This window comes from Anas platyrhynchos, chromosome 30, assembly GCF_047663525.1.
Source record: "Anas platyrhynchos isolate ZD024472 breed Pekin duck chromosome 30, IASCAAS_PekinDuck_T2T, whole genome shotgun sequence".
Lineage (NCBI taxonomy): Eukaryota > Metazoa > Chordata > Aves > Anseriformes > Anatidae > Anas > Anas platyrhynchos.
In genome coordinates, this window is record NC_092616.1 from 6,291,009 (window position 1) to 6,304,728 (window position 13,720).

At 48.5% G+C, this 13,720-nt stretch overlaps 1 protein-coding gene across 1 annotated transcript in view; it reads right to left on the reverse strand.

The window, feature by feature from the left end:
• LOC139999866 (histone-lysine N-methyltransferase SETD1A-like) overlaps positions 1–12,841 on the reverse strand; it is a 37,448-nt gene extending 24,607 nt beyond the window's left edge. The window contains exons 1-5 of the mRNA XM_072029494.1: positions 12,705–12,841; positions 8,288–8,440; positions 6,663–6,761; positions 4,542–4,812; positions 2,440–2,485 (exon numbers count right to left, since the gene is read on the reverse strand). Coding sequence (XP_071885595.1) covers positions 2,440–2,485; positions 4,542–4,812; positions 6,663–6,761; positions 8,288–8,425 — 554 coding nt within the window. The 5' untranslated portion in view covers positions 8,426–8,440; positions 12,705–12,841. The remainder of the gene's footprint in view (positions 1–2,439; positions 2,486–4,541; positions 4,813–6,662; positions 6,762–8,287; positions 8,441–12,704) is intronic.
• Positions 12,842–13,720: the final 879 nt, after the last annotated feature.

Genomic DNA, 13,720 nt, shown 5'->3' on the forward strand with positions numbered 1-13,720 from the left:
AAAAAGGAGCATTTAGCCCTGTTAACGATGAGCTCGTAGTACTTCATCCGCTGCTGCCCTATAAGGGAATTGGAGGGTTTTGGGGTTAAAAACCCGAAAAAAGGAGCATTTGGGAGCTTACCGGAACAAAACCCTAAAAAAATGAGCATTTCTGATGTTAAAAGTGCAAAAATCCTATAAAAGGAGCAATAGGACCCATTGACAATCAGCTCGTAGTACTTCATCCGCTGCTGCCCTATAAGGGAATTGTAGGGTTTTGGGGTCAAAAACCTGAAAAAAGGAACATTTGGGAGCTTACGGGAACAAAAACCCTAAAAAAATGAGCATTTAGGGTCAGAAAACCCTAAAAAAGGAGCATTTAGCCCTGTTAACGATGAGCTCGTAGTACTTCATCCGCTGCTGCCCTATAAGGGAATTGGAGGGTTTTGGGGTTAAAAACCCGAAAAAAGGAGCATTTGGGAGCTTACCGGAACAAAAACCCTAAAAAAATGAGCATTTCTGATGTTAAAAGTGCAAAAATCCTATAAAAGGAGCAATAGGACCCATTGACAATCAGCTCGTAGTACTTCATCCGCTGCTGCCCTATAAGGGAATTGTAGGGTTTTGGGGTCAAAACCTGAAAAAAGGAACATTTGGGAGCTTACGGGAACAAAAACCCTAAAAAAATGAGCATTTAGGGTCAGAAAACCCTAAAAAAGGAGCATTTAGCCCTGTTAACGATGAGCTCGTAGTACTTCATCCGCTGCTGCCCTATAAGGGAATTGGAGGGTTTTGGGGTTAAAAACCCGAAAAAAGGAGCATTTGGGAGCTTACCGGAACAAAAACCCTAAAAAAATGAGCATTTCTGATGTTAAAAGTGCAAAAATCCTATAAAAGGAGCAATAGGACCCATTGACAATCAGCTCGTAGTACTTCATCCGCTGCTGCCCTATAAGGGAATTGTAGGGTTTTGGGGTCAAAAACCTGAAAAAAGGAACATTTGGGAGCTTACGGGAACAAAAACCCTAAAAAAATGAGCATTTAGGGTCAGAAAACCCTAAAAAAGGAGCATTTAGCCCTGTTAACGATGAGCTCGTAGTACTTCATCCGCTGCTGCCCTATAAGGGAATTGGAGGGTTTTGGGGTTAAAAACCCGAAAAAAGGAGCATTTGGGACCTTACCGGAACAAAAACCCTAAAAAAATGAGCATTTCTGATGTTAAAAGTGCAAAAATCCTATAAAAGGAGCAATAGGACCCATTGACAATCAGCTCGTAGTACTTCATCCGCTGCTGCCCTATAAGGGAATTGTAGGGTTTTGGGGTCAAAAACCTGAAAAAAGGAACATTTGGGAGCTTACGGGAACAAAAACCCTAAAAAAATGAGCATTTAGGGTCAGAAAACCCTAAAAAAGGAGCATTTAGCCCTGTTAACGATGAGCTCGTAGTACTTCATCCGCTGCTGCCCTATAAGGGAATTGGAGGGTTTTGGGGTTAAAAACCCGAAAAAAGGAGCATTTGGGAGCTTACCGGAACAAAAACCCTAAAAAAATGAGCATTTCTGATGTTAAAAGTGCAAAAATCCTATAAAAGGAGCAATAGGACCCATTGACAATCAGCTCGTAGTACTTCATCCGCTGCTGCCCTATAAGGGAATTGTAGGGTTTTGGGGTCAAAAACCTGAAAAAAGGAACATTTGGGAGCTTACGGGAACAAAAACCCTAAAAAAATGAGCATTTAGGGTCAGAAAACCCTAAAAAAGGAGCATTTAGCCCTGTTAACGATGAGCTCGTAGTACTTCATCCGCTGCTGCCCTATAAGGGAATTGTAGGGTTTTGGGGTCAAAAACCCAAAAAAAGGAGCATTTGGGAGCTTACGGGAACAAAAACCCTAAAAAAATGAGCATTTCTGATGTTAAAAGCGCAAAAATCCTACAAAAGGAGCAGTAGGACCCGGTAACGATGAGGTTGTAGTACTTCATCCGCTGCTGCCCTATAAGGGAATTGTAGGGTTTTGGGGTTAAAAACCCAAAAAAAGGAGCATTTGGGAGCTTACGGGAACAAAAACCCTAAAAAAATGAGCATTTAGGGTCAGAAAACCCTAAAAAAGGAGCAATAGGACCCGTTGACAATCAGCTCGTAGTACTTCATCCGCTGCTGCCCTATAAGGGAATTATAGGGTTTTGGGGTTAAAAACCCTAAAAAAGGAACATTTGGGAGCTTACAAGAACAAAAACACTAAGAAAATGAGCATTTCTGATGTTAAAAGCGCAAAAATCCTACAAAAGGAGCAATAGGACCCGGTGACGATGAGCTCGTAGTACTTCATCCGCTGCTGCCCTATAAGGGAATTATAGGGTTTTGGGGTTAAAAACCCCAAAAAAGGAACATTTGGGAACTTACCGGAACAAAAACCCTAAAAAAATGAGCATTTAGGGTCAGAAAACCCTAAAAAAGGAGCAATAGGCCCCGTTGACAATCAGCTCGTAGTACTTCATCCGCTGCTGCCCTATAAGGGAATTATAGGGTTTTGGGGTTAAAAACCCCCAAAAAGGAGCATTTGGGAGCTTACGGGAACAAAAACGCTAAAAAAATGAGCATTTAGGCTCAGAAAACTCTAAAAAAAGAACATTTAGCCCTGTTAACAATGAGGTCGTAGTACTTCATCTGCTGCTGCCCTATAAGGGAATTGTAGGGTTTTGGGGTTAAAAACCCCAAAAAAGGAACATTTGGGAGCTTACGGGAACAAAAACCCTAAAAAAATGAGCATTTAGGCTCAGAAAACCCTAAAAAAGGAGCAATAGGACCCGTTGACAATCAGCTCGTAGTACTTCATCCGCTGCTGCCCTATAAGGGAATTGTAGGGTTTTGGGGTTAAAAATCCTAAAAAAAGAACATTTCGGATGTTAAGGGCACAAAAACCCTAAAAAAAATGAGCATTTAGGAGTTTAGGGTCAGAAAACCCTAAAAAAGGAGCAATAGGTGCCGTTAATGATGAGCTCGTAGTACTTCATCCGCTGCTGCCCTATAAGGGAATTATAGGGTTTTGGGGTTAAAAACCCGAAAAAAAGAACATTTCGGATGTTAAGGGCACAAAAACCCTAAAAAAAATGAGCATTTAGGAGTTTAGGGTCAGAAAACCCTAAAAAAGGAGCATTTAGCCCTGTTAACGATGAGCTCGTAGTACTTTATCCGCTGCTGCCCTATAAGGGAATTGTAGGGTTTTGGGGTCAAAAACCTGAAAAAAGGAACATTTGGGAGCTTACGGGAACAAAAACCCTAAAAAACGAGCATTTGGGGATTTTAGGGTCGCAAAACCCTAAAAAAGGAGCGTTTGGCCCATTGATTAGCTCAAAATACTTCATTTTCTGCTTCCCTGCTGTGAAAATTCGCAGGATTTTGGTTGTGCAAAACCCCAAAAAACAATCTTTGGGGTTTTTAGGGTGGCCAAACCCTAAAAAAGGAGAATTTGGGATTCTAGGCTTGGAAAACCCTAAAAAAGGAGCATCTGGCTCCATTGACGATGAGCTCAAAATACTTCATTTTCTGCTGCCCTACTGCGAAAATTCACAGGATTTTGGTGTCGCGAAACCCCAAAAAACAATCTTTGGGTTTTTAGGATCACCAAACCCTAAAAAAGGAGAATTTGGGATTTTAGGATCGTAAAACCCTATAAAAGGAGCATTTGACCCCTTGATGACGAGCTCAAAATACTTCATTTTCTGGTGCCATACAGTGTAAATTTACAGGATTTTGGTTGCGCGAAACCCCAAAAAACGATCTTTGGGGATTTTAGAAGCACAAAACCCTAAAAAATGATATTTTGGGGATTTTTGGGTCACAAAACACTACAAAAGTAGCCTTTGTCCCGTTGATGATGAGCTCAAAATCCTTCATTTTCTGTTGCCCTACTGTGAAAATTCATAGGATTTTGGTTGCGTGAAACCCCAAAAAATGATCTTTGGGGTTTTTAGGGTCACCAAACCCTAAAAAAAGAGAATTTGGGATTTTAGGGTCGTAAAACCCTAAAAAAGGAGCATTTGGCCCACTGACGATGAGCTCAGAACGCTTCATTTTCTGCTGCCTTACTGCAAAAATTCACAGGATTTTGGTTGCGCGAAACCCAAAAAATGAATTTTTGGGGATTTTAGAGGCACAAAACCCTAAAAAATTATATTTTGGGGATTTTTGGGTCACAAAACAATACAAAAATAGCATTTGGCCTGTTGATGGTGAGCTCGGAACGCTTCATTTTCTGCTGTCATACAGTGTCAATTTATAGGATTTTGGTTGCGCGAAACCCCAAAAATGAATTTTTGTGGATTTTAGAGGCACAAAACCCTAAAAAATGATATTTTGGGGATTTTTGGGTCACAAAACACTACAAAAATAGCATTTAGCCTGTTGATGATGAGCTTGGAAAACTTCATCCTCTACTGCCCTACTGTGGAAATTCAGAGGATTTTGGTTGCGCGAAGCCCCAAAAATCCATTTTTTTGCTTTCTCCCCTCTTGAAACCCCAAAAACGTCGTTTTTTGCCCCAAAAACGAGCCGCAGAAGCCGACCTTTGATGTCGAGCTGCACGTGGATGACGTTGCCCATGACGGGGGTGTTGTGCAGGTGCTTGACGGTCTCCTTGGCGCCGCGGGTGCTGGCGAAGAGGACGCGGGCGAGGCCGAGGTGTTTTCGGGTTTTGGGGTGCAGGAGGATCTCCACCTCCTCCACCTCCCCGTATTTTCGGCACATTTCGGCCAAAAACGCCTCGCGGACGTTGTCGTTCAGCCGGGCGAACGTCACCTCCTTCAGCGGGATTTGGCCCACGTAGAATTCGTCCAGCTGGAAAATCCCAATCAAAATCCCAAAACCCCAATTAAAATCCCCAAATCCCCATCGAAATCCCATTAAAATCCCCAAATCCCCAATAAAATCCCATTGAAATCCCGAAATCCCAATAAAAATCCCCATTGGGATCCCCAAATCCCAATTAAAATCCCCAAATCCCAATTAAAATCCCATTGAAATCCCCAAATCCCCATTAAAATCCCATTAAAATCCCCAAATCCCCATTGAAATCCCAATAAAATCCCCAAATCCCCATTAAAATCCCATTAAAATCCCCAAATCCCATTGAAATCCCATAAAATCCCCGAATCCCCATTGAAATCCCATTAAAATCCCATTAAAATCCCCATTAAAATCCCATTGAAATCGCCAAATCCCAATAAAAATCCCCACTGGGATCCCCAAATGCCAATTAAAATCCCCAAATCCCAATTAAAATCCCATTGAAATCCCCAAATCCCCATTGAAATCCCATTAATATCCCCAAATTCCCATTAAAATCCCATTAAAATCCTGAAATCCTATTAAAATCCCCAAATCCCCATTAAAATCCCACTAAAATCCCCAAATGCCCATTAAAATCCCATTAAAACCCCCAAATCCCCATTGAAATCCCAATAAAATCCTGAAATCCCATTAAAATCCCCAAATCCCCATTGAAATCCCATTAAAATCCCAAAATCTCCACTAAAATCCCATTAAAATCCCCATTGGGATCCCCAAATCCCAATTAAAATCCCCAAATCCCAATTAAAATCCCATTAAAATCCTCAAATCCCCATTGAAATCCCATTAAAATCCCAAAATCTCCACTAAAATCCCATTAAAATCCCCATTGGGATCCCCAAATCCCAATTAAAATCCCCAAATCCCAATTAAAATCCCATTAAAATCCTCAAATCCCCATTGAAATCCCATTAAAACCCCCAAATCCCAATTGAAATCCCATTAAAATCCCATTAAAATCCCCAAATCCCCATTAAAATCCCCACTGGGATCCCCAAATGCCAGTTAAAATCACCAAATCCCAATTAAAATCCCCAAATTCCCATTGAAATCCCATTAAAATCCCCAAATCCCCATTAAAATCCCATTAAAATCCCCAAATCCCCATTGGGATCCCCAAATGCCTACTAAAATCATCAAATCCCAACTAAAATCCCCAAACCCCTGTTGGAATCCCCAAATCCCAATTAAAATCCCTGTTAAAATCCCCAAATCCCCATTGGAATCCCCAAATCCTGTTGGGATCCCCAAATCCCAATTAAAATCCCTGTTGGAATCCCCAAGTCCCCACTGGAATCCCAAAACCCCCGCTGGAATCCCAAAATCCCATTAAAATCCCCAAATCCACAATAAAATCCCTGTTGAAATCTCCAAATCCCCATTGGAATCCCCAAATCCCAATTAAAATCCCCCAAACCCCGTTAAAATCCCAAAACACCTGTTGGAATCCCAAAATCCCATTGAAATCCCCAACCCCCCGTTAAAAATCCCCAAATCCCAACTAAAATCCAAAAATCCCTGTTAAAATCCCCAAATCCCCATTGGGATCCCCAAATCCCCATTAAAATCCCAAACCCCCATTGGGATCCCCAAATTGGGGTGAAATTTCAAGATCCCGTTGACATCCCAAAATCCCATCGAGATCCCCAAAATGTCATTGAAAACCCCAAAATCCCACTGAAATCCCAAAACCCCGTTGAGATCCCAAAATCTCATTGAAATCCCCAAATCCCACCGAGATCCCAAAACCCCGCTGAAATACCCAGGATTCCGACGAAACCCCAAATCCCGCTGAGATCCCAAAACCCCGCCGAAACCCCAAAAACCCCCAAACTCACCTTAAATTTGGGGACGGGCAAGGAGAGGTCGCGGTGCTTGGCCCAGATGCGGCGGGGCCGCGGGTCCCGCACGTCGCCCTCGGGGCGGTACCCGGAATCCTATAGGGGAAATCAGGGTGAACACCCCCCAAAAACCCCAAAACCACCCCAAAATTATCTTAGGGGGTTCGTCCGCCCCATAATGTTGACGTACGACCCCATAAATGCCCCCAAAATATCCCGATTGCCCAATTTATAGGGTTTCCCATATAATTGAGCACCTATAGGATGGTTTTGGGGTCCCTGCTGGGCATTTATGGGGCACCCCAAAATACGAGGAGCCTCAAAACCCCAAATATTCATTTACAAACCCCACAAACACCCCAAAATATCTTCAATTATTGGGTTTCCTGGACTATAAAGCACTTTTAGGATAATTTTGGGGTCCCCATTGGATATTTATAGGGCACCCCAAATTGTTAGAACCCTCAAAACCCCAAAATTTCATTTACAACCCCCTTAACCACCCCAAAATACCTTCAATTATGGGGTTTCCCAGACTATAGATCACTTTTAGGATTATTTTAGGGTCTTTTTGGGGTCCCTACCATGCATCTATGGGACACCCCAAATTCTGACAAGCTTGAAAACCCCAAATTTTAACTTCCAAACCCCCTTAAACACCCCAAAATACATTTAATTATGGGTTTTCCTAGATGTTAAAGTAATTTTAGGATGATTTTGGGGTCCCTATTAGACATTTATGGGGCACCCCAAATTCTGACGAACCTCAAAACCCCAAATTTTAACTTCCAAACCCCTTAACCACCCCAAAAAAAAAACAAAACCCCCCACAAACACCCCAAAATACCTTCAATTATGGGGTTTCCCAGACTATAGATCACTTTTAGGATAATTTTAGGGTTTCTATTAGACATTTATGAGGCACCCCAAATTCTGACAAGCTTGAAAACCCCAAATTTTAACTTCCAAACCCCTTAAACACCCCAAAATACCTTTAATTATGGGGTTTCCCAAACTATAGATCACTTTTAGGATAATTTTAGGGTCCTTATTAGACATTTATGGGGCACCCCAAACCGTGAGGACCCTCAAAACCCCAAAATTTCATTTACAACCCCCTTAAACACCCCAAAACCCCCCCAAGCCCCCCACAAACACCCCAAAATACCTTCAATTATAGGTTTTCCTAGATGTTAAAGCACTTTTAGGATGATTTTGGGGTCCCCGTTGGATATTTATAGGGCACCCCAAACCGTGAGGAGCCTCAAAACCCCAAATTTTAACTTCCAAACCCCTTAAACACCCCAAAATACCTTTAATTATGGGGTTTCCCAGACTATAGATCACTTTTAGGATAATTTTAGGGTCCTTATTAGACAGTTATGGGGCACCCCAAACTGTGAGGACCCTCAAAACCCCAAAATTTCATTTACAACCCCCTTAAACACCCCAAAACCCCCCCAAAAAGCCCACAACTCCCTTAACATTAATGGGGGGGGCGCCCCATTTGCGGTGCCGCCCCTCATTAACCCTAAGTCCTATCAACACGCGGAAGGTCTCGTTAGCGAGGGGGGGGTCCGCCTAATTAGCGTGGGGCGTTAATTACCGGGGGGGGCACTCACCGGGACGCTGAAGTGGACGCCATCGTAGCGGTAGACTTTTTGGGGGGCGCGGCGCAGCGCGGGGTCCACCAGCAGCTTGTAGCTGCGCCAGGGCGCGCTGGGGGGCCGCTGGCTCTCAGCCCCCGCCTCCGGCTCCATTCTGCCTCATTGACACTGGGGGGGGGACAAAAAAGTTAAAAAATGGGGGTCGGGGGGGGTGGGCGCAACCCCACAAAGCCCCCCTCAAGCCCACAGGTCGTCTTGAGCCCGTAAATTCAGCACAAAACACAAGAATTCCTTCAAAACCCCATAAATCCTATCAAAATCCTATAAATTCCCACACAAATCCCATAAATATTATGCTCAAAACCAGTAAATTCCCCAAAATCCCACAGATTTTACTCTCAAACCCCACAAATCCCACCCAGACCCCACAGATTTTACTCTCAAACCCCAAAATGCCCCCCAAACCCCATTAATTCCCCCTCAAACCCCACAAATCCCCCCAAAACCCTACAGATCTCCACTCAAACCCCAAAAATCCCCCCCAAACCCCATAAATATTACGCTCAAAACCCGCAAATCCCCCCCAAAACCCCACAGATTTTACTCTCAAACCCCAAAAATCCCACCCAAACCCCATAAATCCCCCAAAACCCCACAAATTTTACTCTCAAACCCCACAAATCCCACCCAAACCCCACAAATCCCACCCAAACCCCATAAACATTACGCTCAAAACCCGCAAATCCCCCCCAAATCCCACAGATTTTACTCTCAAACCCCAAAAATCCCACCCAAACCCCATAAATATTACGCTCAAACCCCATAAATCCCCCCCAAACCCCATTAATTCCCCCCAAACCCCATAGATCTACCCCCCAAGCCCCACAAATCCCCCCCAAACCCCACAAATTTTACTCTCAAACCCCACAAATCCCCCCCAAACCCCACAAATCCCCCCCAAACCCCATAAATCCCCTCATAAGCCCACAAATTTTACCCCCAAAACCCACAAATCCCCCCTAAACCACATAAATTTTACTCTCAAACCCCACAAATCCCCCCAAACCCCACAAATCCCCCCCTAACTCCCCTTCAAACCCCAAAGACCCCCCCAAACCTCACAGATCCCCCCTCAAACCCCATAAATTCCCCGAAACCCCTTAATTTACTTCAACTCCCCAATATTTACCTCAGTCCCCCCCAATATTTCTCCCAGTCCCCCCCAGAATCCCCTCACACCCACTTCCCCCCACAAAACTCAAAAATTTACCTCAACCCCCCCAAATTTACCTCAGACCCCCCCACGATCCCCTCACATCAACTTTTCCCCCAAATTCCCCAAAATTTACCTCAGTCCCTCCGTTCCTCTCAGGCCCTCAATATTTCCCTCAGACCCCCCCCCATCCCCTCACACCCACTTCCCCCCAAAAAACTCAAAAATTTACCTCAGCACCCCCAAAATTGCCCTCAGCCCCCCCACCCGGATCCCCTCACACCGACTTTCCCTCCAAAATCTCAAAAATTTACCTCAGCCCCCCCCAAATTTACCTCAGCGGCCCCCCCACGATCCCCTCACACCAACTTTTCCCCCCAATTCCCCAAAATTTACCTCAGTCCCCCAAACTTATCTCAGCCCCCCCAAAATTTACCTCAGCACCCCCCACAATCACCTCACACCAAATTTTTCCCCAAAATCCCCAATATTTACCTCAGTTCCCCCCAAATTTACCTCAGCCCCCCCCAATCCGCTCACACCAATTTTCCCCCCAAATTCCCCAATATTTACCTCAGTCCCCCCAATATTTCTCCCAGCCCCCCAAAAAAATTTACCTCAGCCCCCCCCAATCCCCTCACACCCACTTTTCCCCCCAAAATCCCCAATTTTTACCTCAGTCCCCCCCAAATTTACCTCAGACCCTCCCCCCCGATCCCCTCACCCCAACTTTTTCCCAAAATTCCCCAATTTTTACCTCAGCACCCCCAAAAATTTCCCTCAGCCCGCCCCCCACGATCCCCTCACACCGACTTTCCCGCCAAAACCCCCAATATTTACCTCAGTTCCCCCAAATTTACCTCAACCCCCCAATATTTACCTCAGCTCCCCCCACAATCCCCGCACACCACGCTTTTCCCCAAATTCCCCAAAATTTACCACAGCCTCCCCCAAATTTACCTCAGTTCTTCACTACTTACCTCAGCTCCCCCCCAAGATCCCCTCACACCAACTTTTCCCCAAAATCCCCAATTTTTACCTCAGCACCCCCAAAATTTCCCTCAGCCCCCCCCCCCCGGATCCCCTCACACCGACTTTCCCTCCAAAATCTCAAAAATTTACCTCAGCCCCCCCAAATTTACCTCAGCCCCCCCGTTCCTCTCAGGCCCTCAATATTTCCCTCAGACCCCCCCCCCGATCCCCTCACCCCAACTTTTTCCCCAAAATCCCCAATTTTTACCTCAGCACCCCCAAAATTGCCCTCAGCCCCCCCACCTTGATCCCCTCACACCAACTTTCCCGCCAAAACCCCCAATATTTACTTCAGTTCCCCCAAATTTACCTCAACCCCCCAATATTTACCTCAGCCCCCCCCACAATCCCCGCACACCACGCTTTTCCCCAAAAATCCCCAATTTTTACCTCAGCACCCCAAAATTTCCCTCAGCCCCCCCCCCCCGGAACCCCTCACACCCACTTTCCCCCCAAATTCCCCAATATTTACCTCAGCCCCTCCAAATTTACCTCAGCCCCCCCGTTCCTCTCAGGCCCCCAATATTTCCCTCAGACCCCCCCCAGTCCCCTCATCCCAACTTTTTCCCAAAATTCCCCAATTTTTACCTCAGCACCCCCAAAATTTCCCTCAGCCCGCCCCCCACGATCCCCTCACACCGACTTTCCCGCCAAAACCCCCAATATTTACCTCAGTTCCCCCAAATTTACCTCAACCCCCCAATATTTACCTCAGTCTCCACCCAAATTCCCCTCAGCCCCCCCCACGATCCCCTCACACCAACTTTTCCCCCCAAATTCCCCAAAATTTACCTCAGTCCCCCCAAATTTACCTCAGCCCCCCGTTCCCTTCACCCCAACTTTTCCCTGGGCCCCCAATATTTCCCTCAGACCCCCCCCAATCCTCTCACCCCAACTTTTTCCCCAAATTCCCAAATATCTACCTCAGACCCCCCCCCAAATTTACCTCAGCCCCCCCCCAATCCCCTCACACCCTCTTTTTCCCCAAAATCCCAAATACTTACCTCAGCACCCCCAAATTTACCTCAGCCCCCCCAATTCTTCTCAGCCCCCCCATCCCCTCACCAGAAACTTTTCCCTGGGACCCCCAATTTTTCCCTCACCCCCCCCCCAAATTTACCTCCCCCCCCATTCCCCTCACCCCCCCAAATTCACCTCAGCCCCCCCCCCATTCTCCTGAACCCCCCCTGTCCCCCTCACCCCAAATATTCCCCAGGACCCCCAAAATTTACCTCAGCCCCCCCAAATTCCCCTCAGCCCCCCCATTCCCCTCACCCCCCCAAATTTACCTCAGCCCCCCCTGCTCCCCTAAACGCCCCCCGTCCCTCTCAACCCCCCCAATTCTCCTCACACCCCCCTGTCCCCCTCACCCCAAATTTCCCCCGGGATCCCCAAAATTTACCTCAGCCCCCCCAAATTTCCCTCAACCCCCCCCGTCCCCCCCAACCCCCCCTGTCCCCCTGAACCCCCCCAATTCCCTCGAATTCCCCTCAGCCCCCCCTGTCCCCCTCACCCCAAATTTTCCCCAGGACCCCCAAAATTTACTTCACTCCCCCCAAATTCCTCTCAGCCCCCCCATATTTCCCTCAGCCCCCCCCGTCCCCCTGAGCCCCCCCGTCCCTCTCAACCCCCCCAATTCTCCTCAGCCTCCCCCGTCCCCCTCACCCCAAATATTCCCCAGGACCCCCAAAATTTACCTCAGCCCCCCCAAATTCCCCTCAAACCCCCCTGTCCCCCTCAACCCCCTCAGCCCCCCCAATTCCCCTCAGCCCCCCCCGTCCCCCTCACCCCAAATTTTCCCCGGGACCCCCAAAATTTACCTCAGCCCCCCCAAATTTCCCTCAAACCCCCCTGTCCCCCCCAAACCCCCCGTCCCACTCAACCCCCCCTGTCCCCCTGAACCCCCCCAATTCCCCCCAATTCCCCTCAGCCCCCCTTGTCCCCCTCACCCCAAATTTTCCCTGGGACCCCCAAAATTTACCTCAGCCCCCCCAAATTCCCTTCAGCCCCCCAAATTCCCCTCACCCCCCCAAATTTACCTCAGCCCCCCCTCTCCCCTCACACCCCCCTGTCCCCCCTCACCCCCCTCACCCCCCCCAATCCCCCTTCACCTCCCCACCCCCCCCACCCCCAAACCCCCCCAAACCCCCCAAAACCCCCCAAAATCCCCCCAAAACCCCCCCTCACCTGCCCGCTGCCGCCCCCCGCGGGACGCCGGAGCCGGGCGGGGTCCAACGACGACGGGGGGGGGGCTCCGGGGGGGGGGGGGCTCCGAGGTGGGGGGGGGGCTCCTGGGGGGGGGGTCTCCAGGGGGGGTCTCCGGGGGGGGGGGCCGGGAGCGGAGCCGCCGCCGCCGCCGGGGCCGGGACCCGGTGAGGGGAGGGGGCGGGGAGGGGAGGAGGAGGGGGCGTGGCCAACGCGGAGCTCGCGGGGAATCTCGCGAGAGCGAGCCCTCGCCGCACTTTCGACACGGAATCAAATCGCTCCCCAAAAGCTTTTTCGTTATCAAAGCCGCTCTGTTATCAACATCCTCCCCTTTTAACCCCCCCCCACCGCGATAAACCCCCCCGCAAAGTCGCGATATCGCCAAATCCGCCGATATCAATTGGCGAATCTGCCGATAGCCCCGTGGCGAATCTGCCGCTCGGCCCCTAATGCGCTGCTTAAATATTTTTCCCCTTTCCTTCGCATTTTCGCCTCATTTCTTATCCCCTCTCCCACATTTTCCCCCTTTTCTCTTAATTTTTAATTTTATTTTTAATTCGCAGCGCGTGGCGAATCTGCCGAGCGCCCGCCGCGCCCGCGCTGCGCATGCGCAACGCTCGCCCAACTCCCTCCCCCGCCCAACGGGTTCCCCGCCCTCCCGCTCTGCGCATGCTCCGCCCCCGCCCTCCCCCGAGCCCGCCGCGCATGCGCAGTTCCCCGCCGTGACGCCGCCCTTTGCCCATGCAGCGCAGGGCGCATGCGCCGCTCCCCTCCTCCCCCCGCCCCCACCCGTGCGCATGCGCAGAGCCCTCCCGCCGCGCGGCCCCGCCCTGCGCAGGGCCCGGGGCTGGGGGGCGGGGTCAGTGGGAGGTGGGCGTGGCTTAATTTGCATAAATTTGCATATTTGTGGGATTTTGGGGGGTTTTAAGGGATTAATGGGAAAGGGGAGGAGCTGGGGGGGAGGTGGGAAGGGATTCTGTGATAAATGGGGGGAAATT